Source organism: Talaromyces atroroseus (assembly GCF_001907595.1).
Source record: "Talaromyces atroroseus strain IBT 11181 chromosome Unknown scaffold_0, whole genome shotgun sequence".
NCBI lineage: Eukaryota > Fungi > Ascomycota > Eurotiomycetes > Eurotiales > Trichocomaceae > Talaromyces > Talaromyces atroroseus.
Genome location: NW_017971432.1, coordinates 3,200,340 through 3,227,002, shown reverse-complemented (window position 1 = coordinate 3,227,002; position 26,663 = coordinate 3,200,340). Strand labels below are relative to the sequence as shown.

Genomic DNA, 26,663 nt, shown 5'->3' with positions numbered 1-26,663 from the left:
CTCGATTCTTTCTCACAACCAGTCGACGGGTTCTCGGTACTACCAAATAAGTTGAAGCCCGAAATTTAAATTTCAAAGGCGTTTTGTTTTGAAAGCTTTTGTTACGTAAAGGCGCTAAGTGGCGGCCGGGAATCTTTCAGCCAATAGAATGCCGTAAATTATATATCTCTCCGCCTCAACTTACTAGTGGCTTGAAATTGAAATACACCAAATCTATATCAGCGTAACCGACCAGAAATTGGGAAATAACAGCCCTACCAGACAACGCACTGCCTAGTTAGAAAATCAGACAAACTTTCTTCGATTGTAGTAACTATATCTACGTAAATTAGTTCCAATATATTATATCTTTTCGTTAATATATAAAAAGATCTAATTTTGTGGCAGTCTTCAAGTCCCTTGGAATCGCTGATGAATTGTAGACTCAATAATATAGAGAGATGCATGGGTTGATCCGGAGTCCATCCGTAGCTGCGGAAGTTGGAGAGGTAATTTGAGATAGAGCTGGCAAGGCAGTCATTGCCATTCTGGAATACACCATGAAGTTTGCTGCGGCATGAGCTGGTGCGGCCGTTGTCGACATTGCCGTTCACATAGCATTTGCAGGCAATAGTCAGGGCGGAGAGCATGGCAGTAATGGCTATGGCGGTGATGCACGAGAACTGCATGTTGGCAAGGTTTTGTCACCGACTGCATGGAATTTAAGTAGTTTGTTTGTTTAGTATGGAACGTTTGGATGTTGCTGGAGAGCAAAATAGGGACCTTAATGCCTTCTTTTAGATCTGGCGTTCTCGAGCTCGCTCCCAGATCATGTGTCAAGCCATAAACTACCGGTATTCAATGGCCTCATGTCGTGCAGCGGCTGGAAGCTGAATTAAGCAGACCTTGTACATCCCAACTGCTGGAAAAGTCACATCAATATAGTTAGTCGCTCGCCTCGCTCGGTAGCTCATCACTATGTTAATAAGATGTCATTTCCAACCCTATCTTGCAGATGTCTCATCTAACTTGTATATTAGTCAATATACCCCATAGGTAATGCTATATTAGGTGCCTAAATTTCCTTTTGTTCCACATTTGAATTACCAAGTTACACTTGCCCTAACCCTTTGTTGGTTTTTGTATCACAGTTACACCCTTGGGTCCCAGATATGCTTGTTTATTACAATCTTTACAGTATTTACTGTACGAAACAGGTATCTCTCAATGGCTTTCCAATATTAGGAACTCTAATTGGCCTAATCTCGTATCTCGGGTTTCAGGGTGTTTGTGATGGCCCAACTAGGAAAGATTGTATTTAATATTTTTATTCCCATTCTTTTTATTCCCATTCTTTTCAGCTTCATAATCATGGTTACTGCCAATATTGACTAAATTCTTATGGATCTGCGTCTTAGCCTCATATCAGAGGCTTAGAGCCCCAAAACCTACCTCTTAAAATCGTTATAAATAGTAAAAGCCTCTAATTCTTCTTTACTTCTAACTCACGACTCCTTGTAAGCCCTAAAATCTACCGAGTACCTCCCTGTTCCCAAGCAGCACATATCTGAATCAAATATAGTCGACGTACTACTTTCTAGTACACAATTAGTACAAAGTAACCATATTCCTAATTAGGTAACGCTTACTACTTAATATTTCATGTAACCACTCTGAGAAACCAAGACTTGTGTGTCCCACACTAACACGAGATGAGAGCCCACAGCTTCAGCTTATGTCTTACCAGAGCTCTCACCAAGGCGGATCAGTGTAGAGATTCACCCGAACTGGGCCCTGGGTGACTAACAAAGACCTGCCACAATTGAATCTCTGACAGCAAGCTTCTTGCAAATATCGCGCGATACGCCTGTCCTGACAATTCGATTTTGCCTGTCATGTCTGGAGGCATGAGACGGCCAAAAATCCACACTCTATTGAATAAGCCTTTGCTCTTCATCCGCATTGTCTTCATACTATGCGGCTTTCTCTATCTTTCGTCACGTCTCACAGCAACGCGCCACGCAAACGATGATGATACCAGACCTCGATTCCTGAGCCCTTCCTCTTTCCGCAACAAGCCAGACCTGGCATATGAAAAAAGAATATCTACTGCGCTACAGGGCATTGAAAAAGCTGTACTGGCGGAGAATGGCGGGGATACCTTGGCAGAAGAGAGAATCTGGCAGATCGCAAAGAATGAGGCACAACGAGGTTCTGATTCACTGTCTTTGGAGCACCATAACAGCGAATGGGAGTATGCAGTGAGCTTTTATTCTTCCCATTCTTCCCTACTCTCTTCTTGGTTTTAAACTCAGATCTCGAAAATTGACGGGGAGAAAAAAAAAAAAAAAAGTTAGTGACGGACGAGAAAGCTATCAATTTTGTTACCAACGTCCTATCTGCCGTGCCAGAAATTGCAGGGGCGTACATGTCGTATCCTCACTACGTTCTACGTACAGATCTTCTTCGATATCTACTACTCTGGTACTACGGGGGCTTCTATGCGGACATGGATGTCTTCCCAGCGCGGTCAATCAAAACGTGCCCAGATCTCAAGCCTCTTTTTTTCGCTGATGACGACAAACAAAAGCCAACACCAAGAAATGTCTCCCTCATTCTTGGTATCGAGCTCGATGAACCCTATATTTCTACGCGTGGTATGCGTGAATGGCATTGGACTAGGAGATATGGGTTTATGCAGTATACCATGTACGCACCTCGACGGTTCAGTCCTTTGCTTCGAGAGATTATCACCCGAGTTATAGCACATACCAAGCAACACAACGAACGCCTTAGTAGCTATATTGGACGATATAGCCAGAATGCCGTTTTGGGCATGACGGGACCTGATGTGGTTACAGATGCTGTTCTGGATGTACTGTCGGCGACACTCCCGACCACGCATGAACTAGTTGACATATCAATGAAAGCGGATGCAGGGATCGATGGTCTTCCCGTCTCCAAGTCTACTGGCAAGACTCAAAGACGCGTGACATGGGCCCCGTTCCATCGCATACAAAGCCCCCTGTGTATCGATGACGGAGAGGCCAAGTTGGAGAGATCCATGGGCGGTCTCTGTGTGCTTCCAATTAATGCATGGGGTAATGGACAGAGGCACAGTGGCTCGGAAGGGTTCAATGGCTCCAAAGCGTGTATTAATCATCGGTTTAGTGGATCGTGGAAGAAAAGATGGTGGCAGTCAGTATTTGGGTGAAGAATCTATCTATTCCACTGCATAAGTAAGTAATACTACTCTGTACATATCGAAGGCAGCCGTCCGCCTCAATATAAAACATCAATATCTAGTACCAATTACTACATTTTGTTAGTATACACAACCCTAAGGATCATAAATTCATTCCTAAATTCCATAACCCTTGTGTTTGGGGCCGATATTCGTCAGTATAATGAGACCTGTCCAGCAATAGCTTTTTCACAAAGCCTACCCATCTACACCTCGTCCAAGGGAACATGGGCTTTCAACACCGTGACCGCTTCAAGAGTAAGCTGCGCCCTGAGATAAACTTGAGCGCGTTCATGCACGTCCAATACTTCCTTTTCAGGCAACTCACCATCCAATGCCTGCAGCCATGAGTCTCGCCTCGGGTGTGGTACCAGGATGTCGTCCATCCAGCTTGTCACACGAGTGCCGCTGAATTTGTGCACGGCGCCTATAAGAGCAGAGCGCCCAGTGAATTCGAAGCTTTTTACTGCCACCTCCACACCTTCCTGGTCTTGCCAGGCTCGCGCCAATCCCCGCCATCTCGAACGCAGCTTAAACGCTGCATTCAGTACCCATAACCCAAACATAAACACACCGTCCCATCCCTTTTCAGCAGCGGAGAAAGTCATGGCCGCCAGCTGCAACCAGTGTGCGACCTGCATCCATCTCGCAGCTAGCCTCGTGTTGGTCTTGCCGCAAGGGATGGTCACCATGGTCTTGTTTAACAGCCAGTCTACGACGCCACGATCACCGACGAACAACTGCCATTCTGTGGCATTTGCATGGGGCGCAGACAACATAAATGCCGTAGGCGTTGTCTCATTATTGTCCAGGTATCCTGGTGTACGTGAAACTTCAACGTTGTATGCCACAATAAACGAGGTCGCACTACAGGCCAGCACCATGGCGGTGCCATAAGTGCCACATAGGACGAGAAATATAAAGCCTACTATGCAACTCAGTGCCCACAGAGTCTGAACGGGGTTAGGGAGACCACAGGTCAGGATATTTCTTGAGGACTGGCGCGGGGCTCTGCGAGAAATGCGTAATACGTGAAGGGTTTGAGTACGACGAGATTGGGGGCTTCGCAGCTGTGACAACGTTGGGGGAGGAGGAGACGCAAATGAGGATGTTGAGGCCTCTGAAGTATTCTCCCCTTTCGAGGCTATGGAACAACTGTCTTTGGACATTTCGGAAACGTTCTCGGGCATTTGAATAATACATGTATTATCTCGGTATCGAAGCGCCTCACTAACGATTGCAGCACTTGCACTTCCATTCGCGCATGGGAACTCGCTGCCCCAGAGAACGTCCCAGATGATTTGCGTGGAACCTCCCTTGAGGCTTGCCTGGTCAAAGAACTCCTGGCCTCTCCTTAACAGCCGAGACAATCCAGAGAGTGTCCCCAGCTTGGGGAGAAAGTCGATCGATAGTCTCGCGGAGAGCGCAACTTCGCCAGCGATTAGATAGTCATTTCGGTGGCTTGCAAGATGGCTGAAGAGAGGAATGATAGCTGCCCACTCGGAAATGATGTTTGGCAACTGTGGGAGAGCGATAACAATTGGGGGAAGATTCAACGACCCTAATCGGGCTTCATTTGGGGTGAGAAACAGTGCCATGCCGAGTCCTCCGTCAAATCCTGATTTATCGTGCTCGATGTAAATGCAGACAACGGCAACTATGAAGGTTTCTCTTGCAAAATAGCATGTTTGTCTACGGATGAGGCGCGGTTTATGGGCTTGCTGTGGGGTATTTTGCCTAGTTCGTCTGTAGGCATACATTGATGGCGAAGATATCTTGATGCTGCGCCTCGCTTCAAAAGATACGCAGCTGCCCGAAAAGAAATCCAGTATGTATCATCCTTCAAGGCTGACTGCACTCATGCCCAAGACCGCGGCCTCAACTCACAGCCTTGCTTATTCCATCACACCATTTTCTAACTCTTCTCTCTTCTTTTTCTTTACGAGTGCACTATTATAAAACCGATCTAGGTGAGTAGATGCTTGGATATTCTGGAAATCGAAGCTAGGAAAGCCCGAACTCCAATCATTAGCTAGCCATGGAAACCCAGGACCCGGGCGATGCCAATCTTCGCCGAGCCCTCAAAGCCGAATTTGTAGAGGCATCGAAACAAACTTCTCAGAATGATACGATTGTCTGTCGGTGCTTGGCGTTTGGTGAGAGTGGACAACATAGAGTGTTTGAGGCTTTTTACAACGGGCTTAATCATAAGGTCGGAGACGAGCATCCAGACGCCGAGCGTCTGCTCCAAGAACTATCAAAATCAGACCAGAAACTAGTGAAGCTATTCACACTGCAGATTTCAGTCCCCTCGGCAGCGCATCAAGAGGCTGTTGTGACAAGAGCCATGAAGCTCATTAGAAAGACTCTCGGCTTCACGAACCATCTAGGCAAAAGCTCCTGGAGGAATCCGAGAGTCGGTATAGTTTATCCTTTGATTTCCAGACTATCCATTCGCGTGGCTCTAGCCATAGCTATTGCCGAGGAAGAATCCTTACACGTTGCGTCTAGCGTGCGAGACTTGCTCAACTTGCTATTCAAAGTGATGAGCATGGAATCGGATGAGACAATCGACCTATTTGATGACTCTTATCACTATTCCGATGATCTAAATGGCTTTTTACGTGTGACTTGGCAACAAATATTCGGTCTTCTTTTGTGGTATATATTTAGACACCAATTGACGAAGGGATATCAGCACATCTGGCACCAGCTCCTGATCCTGGAAGATAAAAATATCACATTTGTTAAACGCTCCTTGTCGTCGCGTTCTATGAACGTAATTCCTCGTTATATGTGCCACTGGGCCTTCAAGCTCCTCTTCAACAGCAGGGCAGCCATCGGTCTATCATTTAACCACTTTTTGCAACGGTTTAGCGACCTGCATGAGGGTAAAAGTGCTCGATGTATGGGCAATGACCCGTGGAACCCCTGCAACGGCACACATCCTTCTAATTGCGGGAGATTCACGGATATAGACCTAGTCATACCAGAGCAATCCGTCCATACCGATACATGTGACAGCAAATGTCCCAGGCTTGTATGGAATGAGGTCAGCTATGACTCCCTAATAGACTGCCCGAGAGCTGTTTGTGTCTCACGGGGTACGGAGACGTGTCTCTACACAAAGGCTTCGGGCCGCACCGTGGCCATATCACATGTCTGGAGCCATGGGCATGGTGGAAGGCCGAGTACTGGTATGAACCGTTGCCTCCATGATCGGTTTTCCAGGCTTGCGGTTAGTTTTGGCTGTGATTCTTACTGGATCGACACTCTTTGTATTCCAGAAGATCATACAAAAAGAATAGAAGCCATTCGGCACATCAACAAAACTTTTGCAAATGCAAAGCTTGTCTTGGTCATAGACCGAGACCTTATGGATTTGGACATTTCGGAGCCGCGCGAGGCAAACAGCCATCAACCACTCACCCATTATACATCCTCGACAATCCCCATTGAACTTTTGGAATCGGTTCTCGCAACTTTTCTCGTCTGTGACTGGAACGTCCGGGCCTGGACAATGCTAGAAGCCATGAGAGGGGGTCGGAATCTTCACTTTCTCTGCAAGTACGATCAGTGCCTAAGTCTGAACGAATGTCTTAGCAGAATGTGCGATGATGGTAGCATCGAGATCGCATCCATCTTCCTGTCATCACGGCACCTGCTCCCAGTCCCCAAAGGTGTCAAGGAGAACTCGTATAGCCTTGAATCAGCAGGAGCCATCTTGGCCTACCGTCATGCCACGAGACCGGGAGATGATGTAGCTATTTGGGCGCTTATGACGGGCACAGAAGTATGGGGTAATGCGGCAGACTTTTGGAGAAGTCAAGTTGGAAAAGAAGTACCGACTGGATTTCTTAAATCCAGTGTAGAGCGAGCGAAAAATGTGAGATGTTTCTCTTGGGCACCGCAAACACCTTATGTGCGGTGGGAGCCAGGATGGTTACGCCGTAGAGGAGACTTTCTAGAATGGGGACGTAAGCATTACCCATACGACGGTCTGGGGAGCAGAATGGCTGAAATCACCAATGACGGCTTAAAGGCGAGCTGGCTGTTTTATTCTCTAGGACCGGAAGATTGGAGCGACATGTATCCTCGTCTCGGATCGGGGAAAAATGCCGCTTGGGTAGTTGCTACGAGTCTGCATACCTTCATTCCTCACGTTGCTCTGCTCGATGCTCTTTCAGAACAAGACGACAGTCGTTACGAAGATACTACAGTAAAGCTGGATGATAATGCAAAGCAGAGTTTGGTTGTTATTTGGTCTTACAATGGCCTGTGGTGGCACTGGTATGGAGTATATGAATGGGGCCCATGCAGATATGGACCGCCCAGAATGGTACCAGCAGAGATTCTCATGGTTTAGAAAAGTTGATAAGTCATGGAATAGAAGCTTTTGTATAATGGTTTCACTGGAGTTGCAACAATTTTTACAATTACAGCGTCCGCCTCAATATCAAACATCAATATCTGGTATCAATTACTAGTTTTGGTTTGTATACACAGCCTAGGTACCTGAAATATTTTTCTCAATTCATCAATCTTGTGTTTGGGGCGTATGTTATTGTAAAGCTACCACAACGAATCCAAGGCAGAAAGCTTCAAGCGGCCTGCTTGTTTCAGCCTTGCGTCCTGGAGCTTGTCTATAGAACCAGGTGGTTCTCACTACATGGTAGTCCACGTCACAAATTATCGACATACAACCAGAGATTTTTTCGCGTTCTCTTCTGATGTTCCTTCTGTTTCTCTTTCCATGTAAAGTTTATACAGCTTATCGTGTCTTTCAGAGACTTTGTCAAAGTCAAGTTGAGGGGATATCCAACCGTCATTATCTGATTGCAACAGCTCCTGAGTGTAGCCTCTTAGCGTTTGCCAATCTTTGTATTCAGAGAGCTCCAAATTATGTTTTGATAAATCGTCATCTGTAATTATATATGGATAGCTTTCATCGAAACCCCATTTCGCTCCACTTCTCAGAGATCTGAATTAAAGAATCACGAAGTAGAACTATTCCATCCCGAGTCGTGTATTCACAGAATGAGAATAGCTTCCGTACGTCTGAATCGACGCGAGTGGGAGCGCAAGTAGGATGAGAGGTGATTCTTGGCAAGTGCTGCTTCATAACTTTTTGAAAGCAAAGCACGGTTTCGCTCGGTAAGCGCATACGACTTTTCATCAGAGTCCATTGCGTCAAAATTTGGGGGAAGTTCCGGCTTGACCATGCCGATTACATAGTCCTCCGGGGGCGTGATAAAAGAGGCCACTGAGTCTGCATGAATGCCGGCATAATCGATGTAAATTGCCAATCGATTATGTTCATGATGGTTGTGGGGTCTTGTTCAGAGACATATATGTTGCCCAGGTGAAGATCATTATGCCATAGGGTTGGTTTCGAAAACCGTTGCGGTGAAGAGGAGCCCTGTTAATTGTGGGATGATGTTCTTCGCCGTTTCCAATATATGTGTATGCTCGGCGTGAGTACCAAATTGAGGCCGACGAGGAACAAGAGCCGAATGTTGTACGTGGACAAGGCCCCGATTAGCCAACGCAAGACCGAGATCTGAGACAGTCGGCCTTACCGAAAATTAGGAGATCACATTGTTAGCACCAGATTAGTATGCTATAAATCTTCACCAGGACATACATACATGGACCTGCATGTTGCCCTTTGCTCAACTGCGGAAGCCAGGAGTCACTATATGCTGGTCCAACGCAGTACTCATCGTCTACAGGGACGGTGGCGCCTATGTTTTCCGGGGTTAAATGTCGAAAATAAATATTTCCATAAGCGGGAAATTCTAGCTCCGCCAGTTGGGCTTCTAGATCTGCCAGCCTTGAATAAGTTTGAACTGCTGTGGCTGATCCATCTCACCCCACACATCGAGTAGTTGTCTCCCCTCGGCTTTCTCCAGAAGAATGTATTCTGATCCCACCGGATTTGAGGCGTCTGAGCTCCAGGCAACGACTTTGGAAACCGGAACAGAAGTATGAGACCTTACTGTCAAGAGAACCTTAATTAGCTTGCATAACCCCACGGATAAATAATCAACCTTACCATATGCTAAGACGACTGCTTCAGATGCAGTGCTATACTTCGATGGTACAATACTAGGGCATGGTATCTTCGCTATAATTTCTTTCCCATTTTCCGCGGTCATCAGCATCGCCTTGTTGAATCCGCCTTCCATCTTGTCGATCTTGGAAATAGGCGAAGACACGGATGGTAAAGAAGAAACAAGTGAACACAAGGCGTCGACGTCAAATTTAACTGCGGCGCCTATTCAAATATGTCTATATTGTTTGCATTTACACATCTGTGGGAAGAGTCCCAAGGTCATCGACAATATGCGGTGAAATAACAAAGAAAGCCACAGGCAATATTCGCGAAGAATGTACTTAGGCTATCATAATGCAGATCTTCTCTAGAAATACAGCTATCCTAGACCGCTAAGCAAGGCCCCATGAGCAAGGATCTTTGCTTCCCAACGCCTATAAAAAGTAATGCCGGGCCGTTTCTGGTTGATCATCAAGGAAGAAACTTTGAGCTCCGAAGATATCCAGCGGGACTAAATTCTTTGTTATGAACACTGATTGCGTTGTCGGTGGCATGTTCATCGTTTATCTTCAAGCAAGCGAGGCTTAATACCATCAACTGGTCCTTGCCGCTACTTGGCCAAGGTATTACGTTTCTCATTGCCCATGTGCTTGCTGCACATAATATTAGTTGTTCATCATGTTGCCCCAGCGATACCTAGGCGTGTAGCTTAAGCGGCTAAATGTACCCCGGTACCCCAATGCGGCACGGGCCGAGATAACGGGGTTTCAGGGTGGTGAGATCGTTCAATCTGATAACCATGATTTCTAGGGGATATCGTAATCATGCAATCAAAAGTCGTTAGAATTTACTGCTGTCTTCTTCTTAACCTAGCACATCAAGCTGTCCGTCGACCACCAAATATGGCTCTCCACCTTCATTGAGAGTCTAGCTTTACAAGATATAGGCATCCTTCCCCATGACTATAGATGTGTATACCCCCCTAAACAAGGATTCTACAGAAGTAGTAACTTTGCCCTGGACAAGAGCCTCCTCGCTGAACTCTTCCCGGCGACAAGTCGTATTGTCAGCGCCAATCATTTTGGCTCTACTTCCGGGACAGCCACCGCTCGCCTGTCAGTGGAGCATCCGGATGGCGAGGTAGAACTCTACTTCCTAAAATGTGCTGTTAACGAGTCTGGTCGTTGTATGATGGAAGGGGAGTTCAACGCCCTGTCTGAACTCTACAAGACCATGCCAGACTTTACTCCTAAACCGCACGCATGGGGCAAATACCCCATTGGGCAGCCAGAAACATACTTTTTCCTCTCAGACGAAAGAGCGACAGAGTACCTGATCCAAATCAGCTCTGCAGTAAACTTGCCCAGCTTCACCGGAAAAGTGTCTCTCCAACAGGGAAGTATGGCTTCCATGTCACAACTTTCCAGGGAAATACATCTCAGCAAGTCGCATGGGAAAGCAGCTGGACTGTATTCTTTTCTAAGTTGCTTACTCATGTCGTAAATTTGGATGTTGAAGCAAACGGAAAATGGGAACATTTCAGCACTTTGGCCCAAAGAGCTGTTGAAGTCGTAATTCCGCGATTTATTGGGGCGGTTGAGACTCAAGGACGCACAATCAAACCCTGTTTAATTCATGCCGATCTCTGGGAAGGATATACTGGGACGTCTTATGAAATGGGAGATATTTACTTGTTCGATTCGGCCGCTTTCTATGCACACAACGAGATGGAGATAGGCAACTGAAGATGTCACTACAACAAGATTCATAACAAAGTATACACTCGGACTTACTTGCGTTATTTCGCTCCCGGTGAGCCTCGAGAGGAGTGGGATGACAGGAATCGCATGTACTCGGTATATTAAAAAGTGATATACTCAGTCAATCACAAAAGCCAGGGCACGGCTGTTCGTCAGAGGTAAGTGGCCTTCTCTTGACAGTACCATGATAGAGTTACCATGAAAAGAACATCCGTCATATTGCAGAGCATATGACGATCGACAAATACGCACCATTCCAAGATGGCAACGGACCACCACGCCTTACCCAGTCCGAGCGAGCTATTCTTTCAGAAGAAAGAGACCATACAAAAGCATGACGGATTTTGGATTGCTAGCATACCTACATAGGTAAGTAGGTAGATAAATTCCGGATTTATTCTAGATTATTCTCGGCTTTCCCATTTCTTCATGATCGTATCAATGATCTTGGAAAATCCCTCCATTTCTTCTTCAACGGTCGACCCGGTGACGACAGGATCGATGTTGCATCCTACATAAACCGGGATTTTCATTCTGCGGGCCAGGATTCTGGCTGTGCGAGTGGCGTAGTCTATGCTGCCAGGGGATGTGTATAGAACTGTTGAGATGGTAGATTGTGGGTTTGTGCGCTGTTACAGCAGTCAGTATTTATGTCTTTGGCAGTAGCAAGGAAGTTAACACTAGGATAATTGGACAAAATATTTTCTATAGTCTAATCAAGATCAAAAATGGCAGCTTACATCTGGCATGGCGTATATAAGACTACCCATTGGCTTGAGAGTCGAGCCACTATCACCAAGCGTCGTAGTCGATAGGAAGACCATGGTCGAAGTCGCCATGAATGTCAAATGGATGTGGACATTTGTATGTGGCGTCTTTGGCAGTGGGAATGAGATCTCGACAGGCTTCAAAGATGGAAGCGCAGCGGTTGCCATGTCGGCGGTCTGTACCTCAACCAAGGTCTCTTTCCGTCATTCAAGATTTTGAAGAGTCCTGAAGGGGGGGGGGGATGTTGAAACTGCAATATGTCGATTTTATGTTTAGTCCCTGGTTGAAGGAAGTCGAGCGGAGTCCCACAAAAAAAACGGAAGCCGCGTATCAATACGGTATCCCGTATGTATGTAATTTATTTCTTCTCCCCCTCCAATCGATCAACAAATATCAAATCTATTGAATGCATCGCGAGCACGTCTTCATGCCGACGTGAGAGTACAACAGGCCAAAATATATAGCAATAATGCGTTGACGCACAACAAACCACTATATACCTGAGGATTTCCGCGTCATCCAGTGCCAATGTCCGACCCTGATCGTCCTGAGGAAGCCCAGAGCTGGCAGGGCGACTTTGACCCTTTCGCAGACCAAGAGGAACGCCGCGTTCTCTTTGCTGCGTTCGATTCGTTCAGGTGAGTATTGATTGCTCAGCGGAGAACTGAGCATGCATGTTTCCGCCGATGTGAATGTACAATGTTCGTTCGTTTAAGCCAACCGCGATTACTAGACTCTATCGACGGACGGCGCATCTTAATACAACGCACCGTCGCCGCCAGTCATTATATGCATTACCATCAGCGCATTGGCAGATGCTGGCACAGCCGCCTTTCTCTATACTAGACACTTTGAATCAAGTCGACGATGCAATTGATGCCAATGCCGACCTTGCCGACGCAATTCTCACCACGGGCCTCCAATCTTTCGGGCTGGCACCCAATCCAGACCAGAACGACCCTCACGAAGACTGGCATGGAGTCGCCACCAGTGGCGATGTAGGTAAAGCTCACTCTACCATCCGCCAATTCTACCGCGACTGGAGCGAGGAGGGCAAGCGCGAGAGAGAAGTTTGCTATGACCCAGTGCTTGCCGTTCTGGATCAGTCCTTTGGGCATAACCCAAACAGACCCAGGTCTGATTTTCGTGTCTTAGTGCCAGGCGCAGGACTGGGACGCTTGGTTTTTGATATTTGTGCTGCGGGTTATGCCGCCGAAGGCAATGAGATTTCCTATCATCAGCTGCTGGCTAGTAGCTGGATACTGAATCATTCGGAGGGTGCACGGCAACATGCTCTATATCCATTTGTGCTGCATTTCTCCAACATAATTTCTCGGAAACAGCAACTACAGAAAGTCATGATTCCGGACGTTCACCCAGCGTCGGCGATGGCGCTAGCTCAGAATGGAGACGGCACCTCTTCCTTTGGCAGTATGAGCATGTCTGCAGCCGACTTTATCCCTCTGTATAGCCAGGAGTCACAAAAGCACGCGTTTGATGCTGTGGCAACGGTGTTTTTTATCGACACAAGCCCGAATCTGATTCGCTACATTGAAACGATCAGGAACTGTCTCAAGCCGGGTGGTCTATGGATCAACGTTGGTCCTTTACTGTGGCATTTCGAGAATGAGAAGAGACGGACCGCTGCCTCAGAGAATGAACCTGAAAACCCGGAGCAGGCATTACGTCCCTTGGATGATGGGATAGGTGAACCAGGCAACGTGGAGCTGTCGGAAGAAGAGGTATTCCATCTTGTCAGAAGCATGGGATTTACTATTGAGGCGCAGCAAGCTCCTGCAGAAAGGCCTTACTGTGGGTATATACAGGACCCTGAAAGTATGCTACAGAACTTGTATCGACCATCCATATGGGTGGCGCGGAAGATGGACAGAGAATGAAATTATATAACAAGCAGTCGTGGGGGTACCATAATTATTGGTCAATCAGTACGTAGCTGGGTTATTAGTGACGATTTATAGATGGTGAAAAAAAAGATGGTTAGTAAGAAAAATTACAAGATTAAAATCGAAGCAAAAAAAAAAAAGAAAAAAACTGGTAGCTTCTCTTTGATTGAGCGTGTCATCCTTCTATTGAAATAGTTAGTAAGTTGTGTCACGGAGAGCATGGGAGTCGAAACCACGTACAGTGCAGGGGCCATGCTAATCTTCTCTGTATCGTTTCAAATTGACCAAATGCCCGAAGGCACTAGAGTCCCTCCAATAAAGAATTATAAGGGAAGGATGCGGGTAGCTACTCTCCTCTAATTGGATCGCTTGGACCCACGCTAGCGATCGAATTAGTAAGAGTACTACTAACCGAAAAGACACTAGCTTACAAGCGAAGTGGCGGGACACACACAAATTGGGAGGGGCTGCTTCTTGCAGGATTCTTCGCCTTGTTGACAAGAGATCCTGATGGCCATGAAAAGAATCAATTCACTTGCGTTGCTTGCGTTGAAGGTTCCTATGGGGTGGCTGCTGTAGGCAGCATCTGAAATGCAAGGGCAGACTGTATAGTATACATCTTGGTCGGATGTATATAACGTCGCTCTGTATATAGTTGACAACCGCAACGAAGTAGTATGCAGAGGAATGTTTTCAAGGAAGAAAAGATGCATTGGGTCCTTGGGCTTCAATAGAATAATGTATGTATAATTAGAGCACGTGCCCGACGCCTTAGGGCACTATCTATCTTAGTAATCCTTATACAATGGCTCCTTCAAGTGGAGTCTCTCCTGCCCCATTCAGCATGGCTAGCCATATGGCATACGGAGTACACAAGATCCAGATCCAGCGATGCAGGCGATTGGAATATTGCATCTGCGCTAAGTAGCTCCATGATTTGCCGACTGTCGGAAGGCCCAGTTAAACAGCCTCTGCGTATGTGTTTGAGGGCCGCCAGCTATGCTATCAACGTGTGTGTAGGATTGAAGTATGGCAGGGACCGTAGGCTAAGAGGGGGGCGTCTAAATTAATCAATGCAAGCAATGAACACTGACAACCCAGCTCGCACCGCAGAGATATTACTCGCATCGGATCATTTCCACGAAAACATACGGTAGATATTGGCTTGTTTCGTGGATCAGTTGCCTCAAATCTCTAGCGAGAACCTCAGCGGTACAACCGCGTTCATCTTCTTGCCGTGATAGACCCGCCGGACTATAAAGTTGATCTTAGATCATCCCATTGATTCGTCTAAGCTTAGTAGAGACTAACTCGTTACCTTGGTTTGAATGGCAACGTGATTTCAGCAAGGTGGATATTGGACGAACAGCCGAGTGGACGTGAAATCCTCTTTTCGATTGAATACCTAGGTAAACGGTCGTGCTCGGCGGTTTTCCATTTTCCAATGCATACATATTTAGGGTCATGTCTGGTCTATATCGCACCACCAAAATCATACCTAGATAGATAGATAGATAGATATATAATAATTTAACTAGTTCACTAGTTATTTGACAAAGATTGTGGATGACAAATCAAATTCTTACCAAGCCAGCAGCCCCTTGCCGGTTAAATTTGCTGTGTGCATCGTACCATCTTCCGGCGCTGGAAACGCGCGGGTTTCCGGTTGCATCAGGAGTTTCGGTGCATATTTTGGTAGAGATCTTCTTTTAAGTGGTTATTGCGATTCATTTATGGGGGTTTGCTTTACGTATTTCTAGCTAATCAACCCTTGCTTAGTTTACTTCTGCGGGTCTTTTTGAGAACAAACCCGGTGGCCTGCGTGCTTTGAAAACCTGTTTGTGTATAAGCAGGCATCCTTTCCGCTTGTTCTGTTCATATCCTCTGGTAATACCTCTCTCTCTCTCTCTCTCTTTTGGTTATCTTCAGCTAAAACTTCAGCTAAAATCATGGGTAAGAATATTCTCATCACCGGCGCTGCTGGCTACATGTAAGAGATGCACTTCTTGAAACATACTTAAAAAATGTCTGGGCTAATGTTGCTTTCCCAGCGGAGGCTCTGTTCTTGCGGATTTTATTTCTCGCACAAGCGGTCCGATCAAGGCAGCCCGTCTCAGTGCCGCGGTTCGGTCTGATGAACAAGTCCAGAGCTTGTCAAAACTAGGCGTTAATGTGATCCAAGTTGACCTTGGCGATGAGACTGCAGTGAAGGAAGTAGTGATCTCCAACAAGAGTGCGTTGACATATTGAGCAAGAAAAAACTATGAGAGTTAGTCGCTGACGTTGTCTTAGTTGATATCGTTGTCCATACCGCAACCGCGATAGATGGCCATGCTGTCTCTGCCCTTATAAAGGCTCTTGGCCAGCGCCGCCAGTTGAGTGGAGAGGAGACCTATTACATACATGTGAGTATCTGTCAGAGCTATATTTTTTCATAGTAGCTTGTGCTAACTAAATCAAGTCATCGATAGCAAGTGTCTTTGCCGAAGAGAATGGCTGGCCGTACGGGGAGATTAGAGATTCCGATCCGATATATGAAAAAGAGAAGGAGCTTGGAGACGCTCACATTATTCGAAAAGTAAGTCAAGCCAGGTTGCTGTATGCAAAAAGTTGGGTGCTTTTCTAACCATCCCCCAAGGTCAACATCCTTGTCACCGAACTAGCCAGAGAACAGGGTGTTACAAGCATGATTATTCCGGTGCCGCAGGTTTGTAAGTGCATCAAGTTGCATCTGTTCTGAGTGACTACAAACTGATTGTCTTGCAGACGGAAGAGGCACTGGAGAATGGCGGAAACTGTCCGTGAGCATTCCGGCATCTATTAGAGCCAGCATCAAGCACAAAGTCGTCTACCAATTCGACACGGACGGTGTACGTTGTCCTATAGAGTAAAAAGAACGAAACCAAAGAAAAAGGAGAGCAGCAGTATTGGACTAACACTTTGATAGCATCCACCCTCGGTGCATATATCCGACCTAGTAGTATTTTATGCTCTACTCACCGAAAATATCCTGCAGAAAAAGCCGATTCCGAGGGGCGAGAAGGGATACTACTTTGCCATTGGGCATCGGACCCATTGGTGGGAGTTCATGCAGCGACTAGCCGAGTGCCTGCATGCACGGGGACTTGTGCGTAAGCCCAGAGCAGAGACATGGCCCAGCGACGAGGTGGCGGCGGATTATCTGGGATTTCCGCGGCTGTATGTGCGGGCCATGGGGACTTCGAGGTATGTTGTCTCTCTTCTCGTTGCTATGATTGCGAGAGGAGTATTGTGTCTAACAGAAGCTAGTGGGGACCTTGTCCCTGTGAATGCGTATCAACTGGGATGGCAACCAGAATGGGACGAGAAGCGATTTATCGAGAGCGTGGATGACGAGGTTCAGGCGGTGCTGGAACTCGACACGGTGAAGAGTACGCTGTTTGACACGGTGTTGTCCAAGGAATGAGGCCTATGCATTGTTAGTAGCAATGAGATATGTGGAAATTTTTATTCGAAAGAAATATATTATAAAAGAAATTAACGCAAAATAAATATAAAGAAGAAAATCCAAAAAAAAAAAAAGGAAAAAGAAACAAAGAAAAAAACATAATGGCCGCTCAGGCCTTCTTCAGTTTCGTGGTGGGTGGTTGATATCGTACTATCATCAACATTGTATGATTAGCCTGCCTACTTTGCACATAGTTTGTATGTTCATAGATGAGGAGGGACTTACAGCGACCCCTAGGGGCAGGGGAGAGATGGCGGGCTGTCATTAACATTGTATAATCAGCCTTACTCTGCTCATATTTATGCTTGTGTTGCATTCCACAGTTCATATCCGAGGGGCGCCTGGATAATACTTACTGGAGGAGGAGGTGGTGGTGGTGTTGCTGCTGCTGCTGCTGCTGCTTCCGGAGACTGTCCATCTCTTCCAGAAGATATATCTCGCGCTGAACAAAGCCCAATACGGTTCTGACTCTCCGCCTGCCACTCCCGTATCCACTTCCGGTCCCTGAGTTTATCCTTCCCAGAGGAACTTATCCCCAAGGCCTTCTTGAAGGCAATATATGCTAATATCATGAGGCAGACCAACGCCATCAGTGAGCATGAGCATCTTTCGTTCCGGACTGTAGTCGAGGTTAGACTTGTGGTGGATAAAATGAATTCAAATAGGATAGAGAAGGGCATTTTGTTTTGGTTACAGGGTGAGGTGTGTGTGTAGTGTCAGCTTTGCAGACAGACCCTGGACTTTCTTATAGTCATATGGTCTGCAGATCTCACTGTTGCCTCAATTGAATTTGCCTAGAGATCTGCCTTAATAGATATTTGAAAACTAAGATTTAGGTCACCAGACCAGAAAACAGGCCCATTTCATGAGCTGTACTCCATAATTATTGTGTAGAGGACCCTGGCAAGCATCTAGTTTGTAGATGGGCTGTACCTATGGAAATATATTTCGGACAGCCTCAAGATCTAATCATTACCCTACAACTATAGTTTAAAGACATATAATTGTTTAAATCTAGAAGAACTCAAGTTTTAGTCTTGGCGCCCTCACAGGCTTCCAACGTAGGGTACGCAGCGTGTGACTAGGCAATCGACAAGGCAATTCAGGTATTTATATATATATACTTAAATAGTTCCAAGGGACGACCTTGTAAATCCAAGTATTATCATACAAATATGATTTAGTACTTGTTATTCTTTATAGCCCTATTTGCTTGTGAGGACTTGACCTTCAATTTCAAGACCCTTCTAGGCTTCCATCCAGGCTTCCAACGCTGGCACGCAGCGCTTGAGTGGCCAATTGACGTCCAAGAATTGATCGTCAACCTTGCTAGTCACCATGAGTCATTGATCTGTCTTGACCTACTGTATGGACACACATCCAGCTTGAATATTACAAGTATGATGCGCGGAGGTTGTTCTAGAGAAATGCTGTGATTGGAGGGTGTTGTTGAAGCCCTACCCAGGCCATGAATACCGACTATTTACCTTTGGAACACGAAGATTAAATTCAATTTCAAAGTCAATTTCAACAGCTCATTATCTTGTGGCTTTGCTTCCTCTGGTAGGGCAGAAGTAGTCCCGTATAATCAATTAAAGAAGCGTTCCATACCACCAGCCATATCATTTCGAATGTTATCCGCGACGGCCTCAAGCCTATTCGCCACCATGTTCCATGTCCCATCCGCCCCAGTAAATCTACAAAGCGAAAGATGATCCGCGTCCAACCCTCGGACCCTCTCATTCCCCTGACCCATCCGAGCAGAAGCTTCCGGGACAATCTAGAGAGAGAGAGAGAGAGAGACAAATATCAGCAAGTGGAGGAGGATCTCGAGGCAGGGCTGGAGCTACATACAATAACACCATTCGTAGGCCTCTGCTCAAAAAAAGTCGTGATGTTATACCTCGGTGCAATTTCACTAAAGGCTGTAGTCAGTTCAACGAGGGGCGCAGACCACCTTGCGAGCTCATCGACGACTTCTGTGTTTTTCAACAAGATGGCTTTCCCTAGGCCGGATAGGTATGCTGCGACATCGCAGCCCTGGTGCGGGGTTCCGAAGAATAGGATGGCACGGGTTGAGGAGCTGATAGTTCCGTATAAGCTGCGACGTTCGTTCGCGTGACGGAGGGCCTGCTGGCATATTAGGGAGCTGTGATGGGTGAGGATGCGGGATAGGTACGGGACTCACGCTTTTCACCACCAGGCCTCCTAGTGAATGGCCAATAAAGATGATCGGCCGGTTTTTGTCCTATAAGCGTAGATGCGTAAGCATGATGTCGACCTCTGGTGGCGAGGTTTGATATTATTTACTGCCACAACGTCTCCATACATACCGCAATCGAAAAACGTTTGTCCTCAAGATCATTCAATAAAGCTTCCGCGAAGGTGAAGGTTCTTCCGTGGAGGGATAAGGAAAGAGAACGTAGAAAGCTTCTCGCATCGTATCCAAAAGTCATAACACGGGCACTCTGGAACGATGGTAGACGAGGGAGTAGATCTCGGAGCCAGAGAGTATCGTCTACCGTCCAGGTCGAGTGCGAGTCACCCAGGCCGTGAACTGCTACAACACTGAAATATAGTCAGCTGGGATAATATCAGGTTCTTTGTCATGATTGTTTTGCACGCACTCAAATCCAGGGCCCAGGGTTCGTGACGACTTTGGATAAAGTTGATGAAGACCAAGGCGTTCTTCCTGATCAGTTCAGTATACCTCAGTAGAGATAGATAGGCACTTTCGTTAGAGCTGTCCGTCACTTACAGGGGTTGGAAGCTCGTGGCCAAGAATAACGCTTTTTTCCGTTCTCCTAAATACGTCTTTATCATGCTGCGAACGGATCTCATCAATAACGGACCTCCTGTTAGTACCGGGATAGTCTTCCGAGGCAGTCCGACTTAGACTCCTGGAGTTGGTAAACGTGGGCACATAGCTAAGAAGCTCCTTCGCGCATGCTGCGGCATTACCAGCGGCATAAGCGTGCCACGTTTTATTCTTATGCGAGTCCGCATAGTCGCAGATACCCCGAATCACCACGCACGGGAGAAAATTCAAGAGGCCTGCAGCTTCCATTTCGAAGCACAAGATGCCTCCGAATCCTGCACTCAGGTCATCCCGTGTCTTGCCATGTTTGATGACTTGATTCCCAGAAGCAATAGTCCCGTAGTGTAGAACAATATCTTGCCCAGTCCCACGGGGTGGCCGTATAATTTCCATACTCTTTCTGCATCCATCACAATTCGGTCCCGCGGCATGCTCATAATCGGCCTGGAAGAGAACATCCGCTCCTGCATTCTGCCTCTGGAAGGCGGGAAACGGTGTTAGACGCTGTAGATGACTTCCAAGGCTACTCCTCCCCAGAAACCACCTCGACTTTAGCTTGGTGATAGCCGAGAGCAGAATACCCGGCGGCGCATTCACAAACCCCGTGTGGATATGTTTCCCACCAGGTCCAATCTTGCCAAAATCGTATTGAATGACTCCGCCATGACCTGATTGCGGCTGACTTATGACCACATCACCCAGGCGAACGTCCGCGTTAGAGCTCGGCACACCGCCTCCGACACCGACTAAGAGGCCGATTTGGAGGGCTGGGAATTTGAATTTCATTTCCGCCACTGTCGTGGCTGTCGAACTGGTCCCGATTTGGCCGGCCGGTAAGCAGACAAGGACGATATTGTGGCGACCGACTCGCCCTAAGGTGTACAGAGCGGTGTCATCGCTACTCTCGTACTCCTCGTCGAGCATCGTCGTTGCGGCACTGAGCTCTATCGGAAGCGCAGTGATCCAAGCGACATGATACTCGTCGGCTCCCGGTGTGGGTGATCTCATTCCTCTGATCGTCATGGGATACACAAAGGGGGAAAGCTATGATGGTTGTCCTTTGGCCATAGTGGCCTTCAAGCATACCTGGAGAATAGAGAGAATATCAAAACTAGGCTGGGACAACAAGACACGCAGCAAGGCACGTATGCTCACTGTCACCTAATTCGCTATAGACACGTTCTTGTTATTGCAGGGATATTCCGTTACATATCGACCAGGATTCGAAGGATGCCTGGGCAAGCGGCAGCCACGTAATACACACATACCTACGCTACTGCATATGCTATATTGAATTGATTATGATTAAGTCAATGAAAGTGCCTGCTGATCCCATTTGGGCACAAGATACATACGAGTGCGGACTAAATTTGCAGATCTACCTACCCTATGCGGTTTGCAACTGCAGCCGAGAACAGCTCGATTAACTGTCCACAATTAGCAGCGTGCAGGGAACTCGAATTAGAAGCACTCTTACAAGAGAAGCATATCTTTTGTCCACATCGCTTTCAGCTCCCTTGGCGCGTTCCAGCAGCTCATCTAGTTTCTCCTGCGAGCAGAACACCATGTCTTTGATCCCATTGTCTCTTTCAACCTCTTTAAGGAACGCAGTGCCTGCTGCATCAGAGCCAACCTGCGAGAATAGGAAGATCGACTTTCTGTCTGCCTTTGTGTGCCGCTTGTATTCGAGGATTTTGCGTTGAAGAGTGCTCTCCGGTTCCCCGTGAGGCTAACAATGTCAGTATCCATTTCCCAGAATAATACAGTTCAGTTTAATTGGAATAGGGGCAGCTCACCTTTCCATCTGTGATTATTATTGTCATGATTGGCTTCTGGCACTTTGGATTTAAGTGCATTGGCTTGATAACCAGTTTATCCAGCCTGCTGCCTAGTCTTGTGTTGGAAAAATACATGATGCCTCCTTCATTCACCTTCTTCTTGATATCCTGCACGTTTAGATCATTCCACTCGCTGCGGCCATTCAAAAACCGCACTGATGCGCCCGTCCCAGTCAGGTCGGCTGTAATCTCAGCTATTCGGAGGAGGGTTGTCTCGAGCAGATTTTGCCTCCCGTATGTCTCTATCGATCGACTATTGTCTGATAGGATGTCAGCGTGTCTCAATCACATTCAGTCCCTCCCCGCCCTTTTTTTCTTCTTCTCCTTTTTTCTTTTTTATGCCTTACCACAGAGAATTACAATATTGTACCGCGTGAGTTTGAAGAGTGCTGGAATATAACATGAGTTTACATTGTACTCCTGCATGACCACCTTCACCCTCTGCGCAGCAACTTCACAACGACTGAGAGCCTCTTCGTTCCACTTGGGGAAAAAAGGTGGGTTTTGTAAGGAGATACAAGCTTGCATGTGCCACTCCTCGTCATTCTCTGGCTAGTGGGAGGAGGAGGGTAAGTATCAAATATACCAAACCTTGGCCATATGGACTCACAATTGGGGGGATACCAGCTCTCAGTTCGAGAACAACCTGGGCACTGTCTCCCTTTTCTGCTATATGTTTGGCTGTTTGGTCTTGATAGTCTCTCGCCTCCTTATTTGCGCCTGCTCGGAGAAGGATCTTGATTGTCTCATTACTCTCCTTCTCTACTGTTGCTGCATGCAGAGGAGTTCTTCCTTGGTAGTCCTGCAGCTCGAGATTGGCTCCGTACATGATCAGAGTGCGTACCACTTGAGCGTATTTTCCTGACGCGGCCTTATGGAGAGGAGTTTGGCCGCTTCGGTTCCTTGCATTCACCGCATATCCTCCATGATTCAAGAGCACTTGGACTACCTGTATCCCCCCAGTGCCAGCAGCAGCGTGAAGAGGAGTATCACCGTTGGCATCTCGCGCAGTAACATCAGCGTTTCTCTCAATCAGGAACTCAATAATTTCGACGGCACTGTTCTGACATCCTGCAGCTACATGGAGCGGCGTCTTGCCGGACCGATTAGTTTGATTCACTGACCCCCCATAGTCCAACACCAGCTTCACATCATCAAACACGCCCTTAACAGCCACATGCAATGGAAAATCTCCCGAGCTGTCTCTTCCATTTGCATCTGCTCCGAAAGCAAGTAGCAGGTCTGTAGCTCTTGGGCTGCCCTTCTCTAAAGCGAGAGAGAGAAGAGTCTGTCCCTTTTTAGTGCGCATGTCATTGATTTCTGTTCCTCTTTTGTGTAGTTCGGTGGCAAGCAGGGAGGCTACTTGGGGTCGGTTTTCTTGCATTGCAAGATAGAGTGGCGTTCGTCCTTCTGAATCTGCAGTCTCAATGTCCTTTGGCGATTCTTTGAGAAATATCACTACCGCTTTCTTGCTGCCTTCTCTAGCCGCTAGATGAAGAAAAGTCGGGTCGATGCCATTGTCTGGTCCATTTTCCGTTGCACCGATCAATATACTTACTACATTCTCGTGACCGTGCAGGGCGGCAATATACACTGGCTTGAGTCCGTTCGTCTTCTTGTTAGCATCTGCGCGTTTATCGAGTAAAAGGCGGCAAATAGTGTCCTGTCCGTTCTTCGCTGCTAGCGATAAAGCAGTAAAGGTCTCATCGTCTTCTTTATTGACGTCGATGCCGGGTTGCTTCAGGAGCACCTCCACGACTGCCTTGTGTCCGTTCATGATGGCCAGCAGTAGAGGAGTTCGACCGCAATCATCTCTGCTATTGAGATCTTTGCTTGTCTTTAGTTCATCAACTACTATTTCGTGGCCTAGTTCACTTGCGATATGCAGTACACGAAGATCTTTGGAGTTCGGAATTCCTCGAGCTTTTCTTGATTCACAGCAATAGTACGACGCATTCTCGTGAATTGCAAGCTTGCGTACCAAGTCTCCCAAGCCGTCAGGCGCCTCATTTGTATGGGTTGACCAGTATTGCATAGCGTATTTTCCAAACGGCTCCGTGGAGCCTCTATCATCATATGGCGGTTGGGAAGTGAGATATTCAAGACACCTTCTTGCAATTGCGGAGTGAGAAGACTTTTGGACCGCCATTGGCCCACCCTGATTCGATGCGCTTATGATCTTCTCTATCAAATAGTCCCGCGTGGAAGGGGGGTCGACAACGTAGACAAAGTCTCCGTCACAATAGATGAGCTCATGACAGGCTTCGCGGGCCTTGATCTCAAAGTCTCTGAGGATTGGGGAATTGCTTTCGCGCCTACCCAGGTTGACTCCGACTCGTAATTCATCTAGTCTTAAAGGCTCTTTGGCAAACAGAATCCACTGAAATATGGTTCTTCCGAGGCCTTCAACACAGTCCAATGAAACGTGCTTAGTCTCGCTGGGGAACAATAATCTGAGGTTGTCGTGGCGGAACGTGACGAGTACCTTGAAGTTGAATCGATTTGTCTGTGAAGTCGCCTTTCGCAGCAACTCAACGATGCCCGAAACATAACGCTCTGCAGCTTCATGACGAGCGTCGATAATAACATAGGTAGGCTCGCGGCACTCATAGAACAACAGGGAATTCAGAAGCTCTCGCAGGACATTACATGGCCATTCAACCCTCTCATTGGCCCCGTTGCTAAGCTCCTGGTATCTTTCTATGATTTCGAGGTCCTCGATAAACGACTCCCTTCGCTTCAAGGCTGACCGGAGTAAGGTTTGGATAATCTTTGCCTCGTTTTGTTGTTGATCTGGCGTCCACGCGTCAAAAACTATAGCCTGCATATTCCCGTTCAATAGTCGCGGCGCGATGCGTTCAGTGAGAATGCTTTTATTATATCCAAGTTCACCTGAGAGGAGGAATATGCCTGACGGTTGCTGGTGCCACAGCTTGAAATTCCCCTGGGACTGGATCCATTTCCACGTTGTAGCTGCAAGGGCCTCATGGTTGTGATATACGTCTCGAGACTTATATGTTTCTAGCGAGTTAATGCAGTCTTCCCTAAGCTGACTATATCCTAGACCTAATTTGAGGGTTAGTTGGGGCTACTTCTTCGAATCGGCACAGGCGCCGGCCGGATATATCCGAAAGGACCAAACTTACTGGTCTTCAATGAGTTTGCCTTGACAGATCGAATGATATTATGAAGCCTCTTTGAGACTCGTCGATAGTTATCGTCGGTTAGCCTGAACCGACATATGTCCTGGTGACTCGCATTAAGGCTAGCAACTCGCTCCTCTAGGAGTCCCAGGCGCGCAGAACCCTCATGCACAACCTTGCGCAGGAAATTTAGTATTCTATTCCTTCCATAGATAACTGCAATAGTATCATTGACTTGCCTCTTTACCTCCTGTGGCGTAAAACGTCGTGATATCAAGGCGAGAGGCAATGTTGCTAAAGCCTGCTGTCCTCGTGACCAATTCTTGCGACCATGTGCACAGCTCGTCGAGTATTCGACGTTCTATATTAATAACTCCCTCCAATGAATCTATGTAATGAAGCCAGTTCTCGCGGCTCGATCCATGGTGTGGCGTTGCGAAGAAAACTATAGCCCGTGTAGATTCAATGATGTTTTTAAACTGAGACCGGTGGTTATGGGCGTGAGCAAGAGCCTGCAAAGGTAGTTAGTAGCAAGTCAACAACACAAATATCCGTGATCAAAGCCGGATAGAAACTACGAACAGCTTTTATGATAATGCCTCCGAGGCAGTGTCCGATAAAGACGATGGATCTGCGCTTCTCCTGTTTATATAGATTAGCCCTCGAACTTGGAGGATCTCGCAAGGAGCTATACTCAACTCGTTCTCGCATCCTATTATCTGAGAGATCACTTAGCAAGTTCTCTGCAATAGTGAAGATTCTCGATCCCTGCGTCTGGTATCCAAATGCCATGATCCTGGCATTTCTTCCCCATTCAGGGCCACCTGGCTTTGGGTCTCTCAACCACATATCGTTCTCGGGGTGTTTCCATGTATGCTCTACGTGGCCTCCGAGACCGTGAACAGCCACGACACTGATGAATTTGGCAATTTAGCCAGAGTCCGGACTAAAAGTCAAAGTTGCTTCAACTCGAATGGAGAGCTTACTCTACTACTGTCCTTTCCTCGGGGCCTTCGTGAAGGTGGTAGATGCGGATTCCCTCCGGGAAACTCTCGCCCTGCTGAGGTCAGAGTCCTGTCAGCGTGGTCTTATATAAGTATAGATGACCTGTCTCTACAGAGGGTGACTGTCCGCTAGCTTCGTCGCTGCTACCAATTGCATTCTCTTTGAAGCTCGCTGGAACAGTTTTAGAGGTTCTACCTGCAGTATACTCCGAGATGTCGTCAAGTGCACTGGTATCGTGGTGTTTGTCGTCGTTCAGGGAGATGGTTGGGCGTCCCATTTCCAATCCGGGATCCTCTTCCTGGTGACGAACATCAGAAGCTGCAGCGGCTTCTGAACCCGGAGTGACCCTAGGTGCCTCTTCAAGTTCAGCAGTATGGGATCCCTCTTCAACATTGTTGAAAAGACGCAAGTTGTTTCCAGACTCCGGCTCTGTGTTCCCATATTCGTGTGGAGGAGGAATCGATGTTGTGTTTCCCTCTGGAGAAATGTGGATAGTACCATCTGGTGCGTAGTCAATATTGGACGACCCTACACTGACCTCCTCGGTATCAGACGTGGAATTGCTGATATAATGGGTTTTCTGGCTGTCATTACTGGAAGCCAGTTCTTCCTGGTCCTTAGCTGTAGAGGGATCTGGCGATTCACCGGTCATAATTGGTTAT

The 26,663-nt window shown here is 47.1% G+C and overlaps 9 protein-coding genes across 9 annotated transcripts, besides 2 other annotated features; 4 read left to right on the top strand and 5 right to left on the bottom strand.

Moving 5' to 3' along the window:
* Positions 1-1,874: 1,874 nt before the first annotated feature.
* UA08_01118 (hypothetical protein) lies at positions 1,875-3,193 on the top strand (the record flags this gene model as incomplete). Its single annotated transcript, XM_020259870.1, has 2 exons — positions 1,875-2,240; positions 2,333-3,193. The coding sequence occupies 2 exons, from the start codon at positions 1,875-1,877 to the stop codon at positions 3,191-3,193; spliced, it is 1,227 nt and encodes a 408-aa protein (XP_020123974.1).
* A 236-nt stretch (positions 3,194-3,429) lies between these two features.
* Positions 3,430-4,983, bottom strand: UA08_01117 (hypothetical protein; the record flags this gene model as incomplete). Its single annotated transcript, XM_020259869.1, has 1 exon — positions 3,430-4,983. The coding sequence occupies one exon, from the start codon at positions 4,981-4,983 to the stop codon at positions 3,430-3,432; it is 1,554 nt and encodes a 517-aa protein (XP_020123981.1).
* Positions 4,984-5,261: 278 nt separating this feature from the next.
* UA08_01116 (hypothetical protein) lies at positions 5,262-7,589 on the top strand (the record flags this gene model as incomplete). Its single annotated transcript, XM_020259868.1, has 1 exon — positions 5,262-7,589. The coding sequence occupies one exon, from the start codon at positions 5,262-5,264 to the stop codon at positions 7,587-7,589; it is 2,328 nt and encodes a 775-aa protein (XP_020123980.1).
* Positions 7,590-11,442: 3,853 nt separating this feature from the next.
* UA08_01115 (hypothetical protein) lies at positions 11,443-11,973 on the bottom strand (the record flags this gene model as incomplete). Its single annotated transcript, XM_020259867.1, has 2 exons — positions 11,443-11,667; positions 11,779-11,973. The coding sequence occupies 2 exons, from the start codon at positions 11,971-11,973 to the stop codon at positions 11,443-11,445; spliced, it is 420 nt and encodes a 139-aa protein (XP_020123979.1).
* A 361-nt stretch (positions 11,974-12,334) lies between these two features.
* On the top strand, positions 12,335-13,704 carry UA08_01114 (hypothetical protein; the record flags this gene model as incomplete). Its single annotated transcript, XM_020259866.1, has 2 exons — positions 12,335-12,444; positions 12,540-13,704. The coding sequence occupies 2 exons, from the start codon at positions 12,335-12,337 to the stop codon at positions 13,702-13,704; spliced, it is 1,275 nt and encodes a 424-aa protein (XP_020123978.1).
* A 1,955-nt stretch (positions 13,705-15,659) lies between these two features.
* Positions 15,660-17,155, top strand: UA08_01113 (hypothetical protein; the record flags this gene model as incomplete). Its single annotated transcript, XM_020259865.1, has 8 exons — positions 15,660-15,700; positions 15,762-15,943; positions 16,003-16,115; positions 16,172-16,288; positions 16,349-16,421; positions 16,477-16,580; positions 16,658-16,935; positions 16,999-17,155. 8 exons carry the CDS (start codon positions 15,660-15,662, stop codon positions 17,153-17,155), a joined length of 1,065 nt encoding a protein of 354 aa, XP_020123977.1.
* A 212-nt stretch (positions 17,156-17,367) lies between these two features.
* On the bottom strand, positions 17,368-17,877 carry UA08_01112 (hypothetical protein; the record flags this gene model as incomplete). Its single annotated transcript, XM_020259864.1, has 3 exons — positions 17,368-17,376; positions 17,423-17,455; positions 17,554-17,877. 3 exons carry the CDS (start codon positions 17,875-17,877, stop codon positions 17,368-17,370), a joined length of 366 nt encoding a protein of 121 aa, XP_020124021.1.
* A 567-nt stretch (positions 17,878-18,444) lies between these two features.
* On the bottom strand, positions 18,445-20,020 carry UA08_01111 (hypothetical protein; the record flags this gene model as incomplete). Its single annotated transcript, XM_020259863.1, has 8 exons — positions 18,445-18,526; positions 18,685-18,757; positions 18,809-18,977; positions 19,052-19,327; positions 19,386-19,445; positions 19,531-19,757; positions 19,825-19,889; positions 19,956-20,020. The coding sequence occupies 8 exons, from the start codon at positions 20,018-20,020 to the stop codon at positions 18,445-18,447; spliced, it is 1,017 nt and encodes a 338-aa protein (XP_020123976.1).
* A 107-nt stretch (positions 20,021-20,127) lies between these two features.
* Positions 20,128-20,360: a repeat region (Identified by RepeatMasker using a combination of RepBase library and repeat library created with RepeatScout).
* A 287-nt stretch (positions 20,361-20,647) lies between these two features.
* Positions 20,648-20,943: a repeat region (Identified by RepeatMasker using a combination of RepBase library and repeat library created with RepeatScout).
* A 454-nt stretch (positions 20,944-21,397) lies between these two features.
* Positions 21,398-26,653, bottom strand: UA08_01110 (hypothetical protein; the record flags this gene model as incomplete). The annotated part of the gene is made up of 10 exons (XM_020259862.1): positions 21,398-21,442; positions 21,493-21,744; positions 21,812-22,113; positions 22,201-22,405; positions 22,464-24,919; positions 25,000-25,212; positions 25,244-25,508; positions 25,579-25,909; positions 25,983-26,053; positions 26,114-26,653. 10 exons carry the CDS (start codon positions 26,651-26,653, stop codon positions 21,398-21,400), a joined length of 4,680 nt encoding a protein of 1,559 aa, XP_020124015.1.
* Positions 26,654-26,663: the final 10 nt, after the last annotated feature.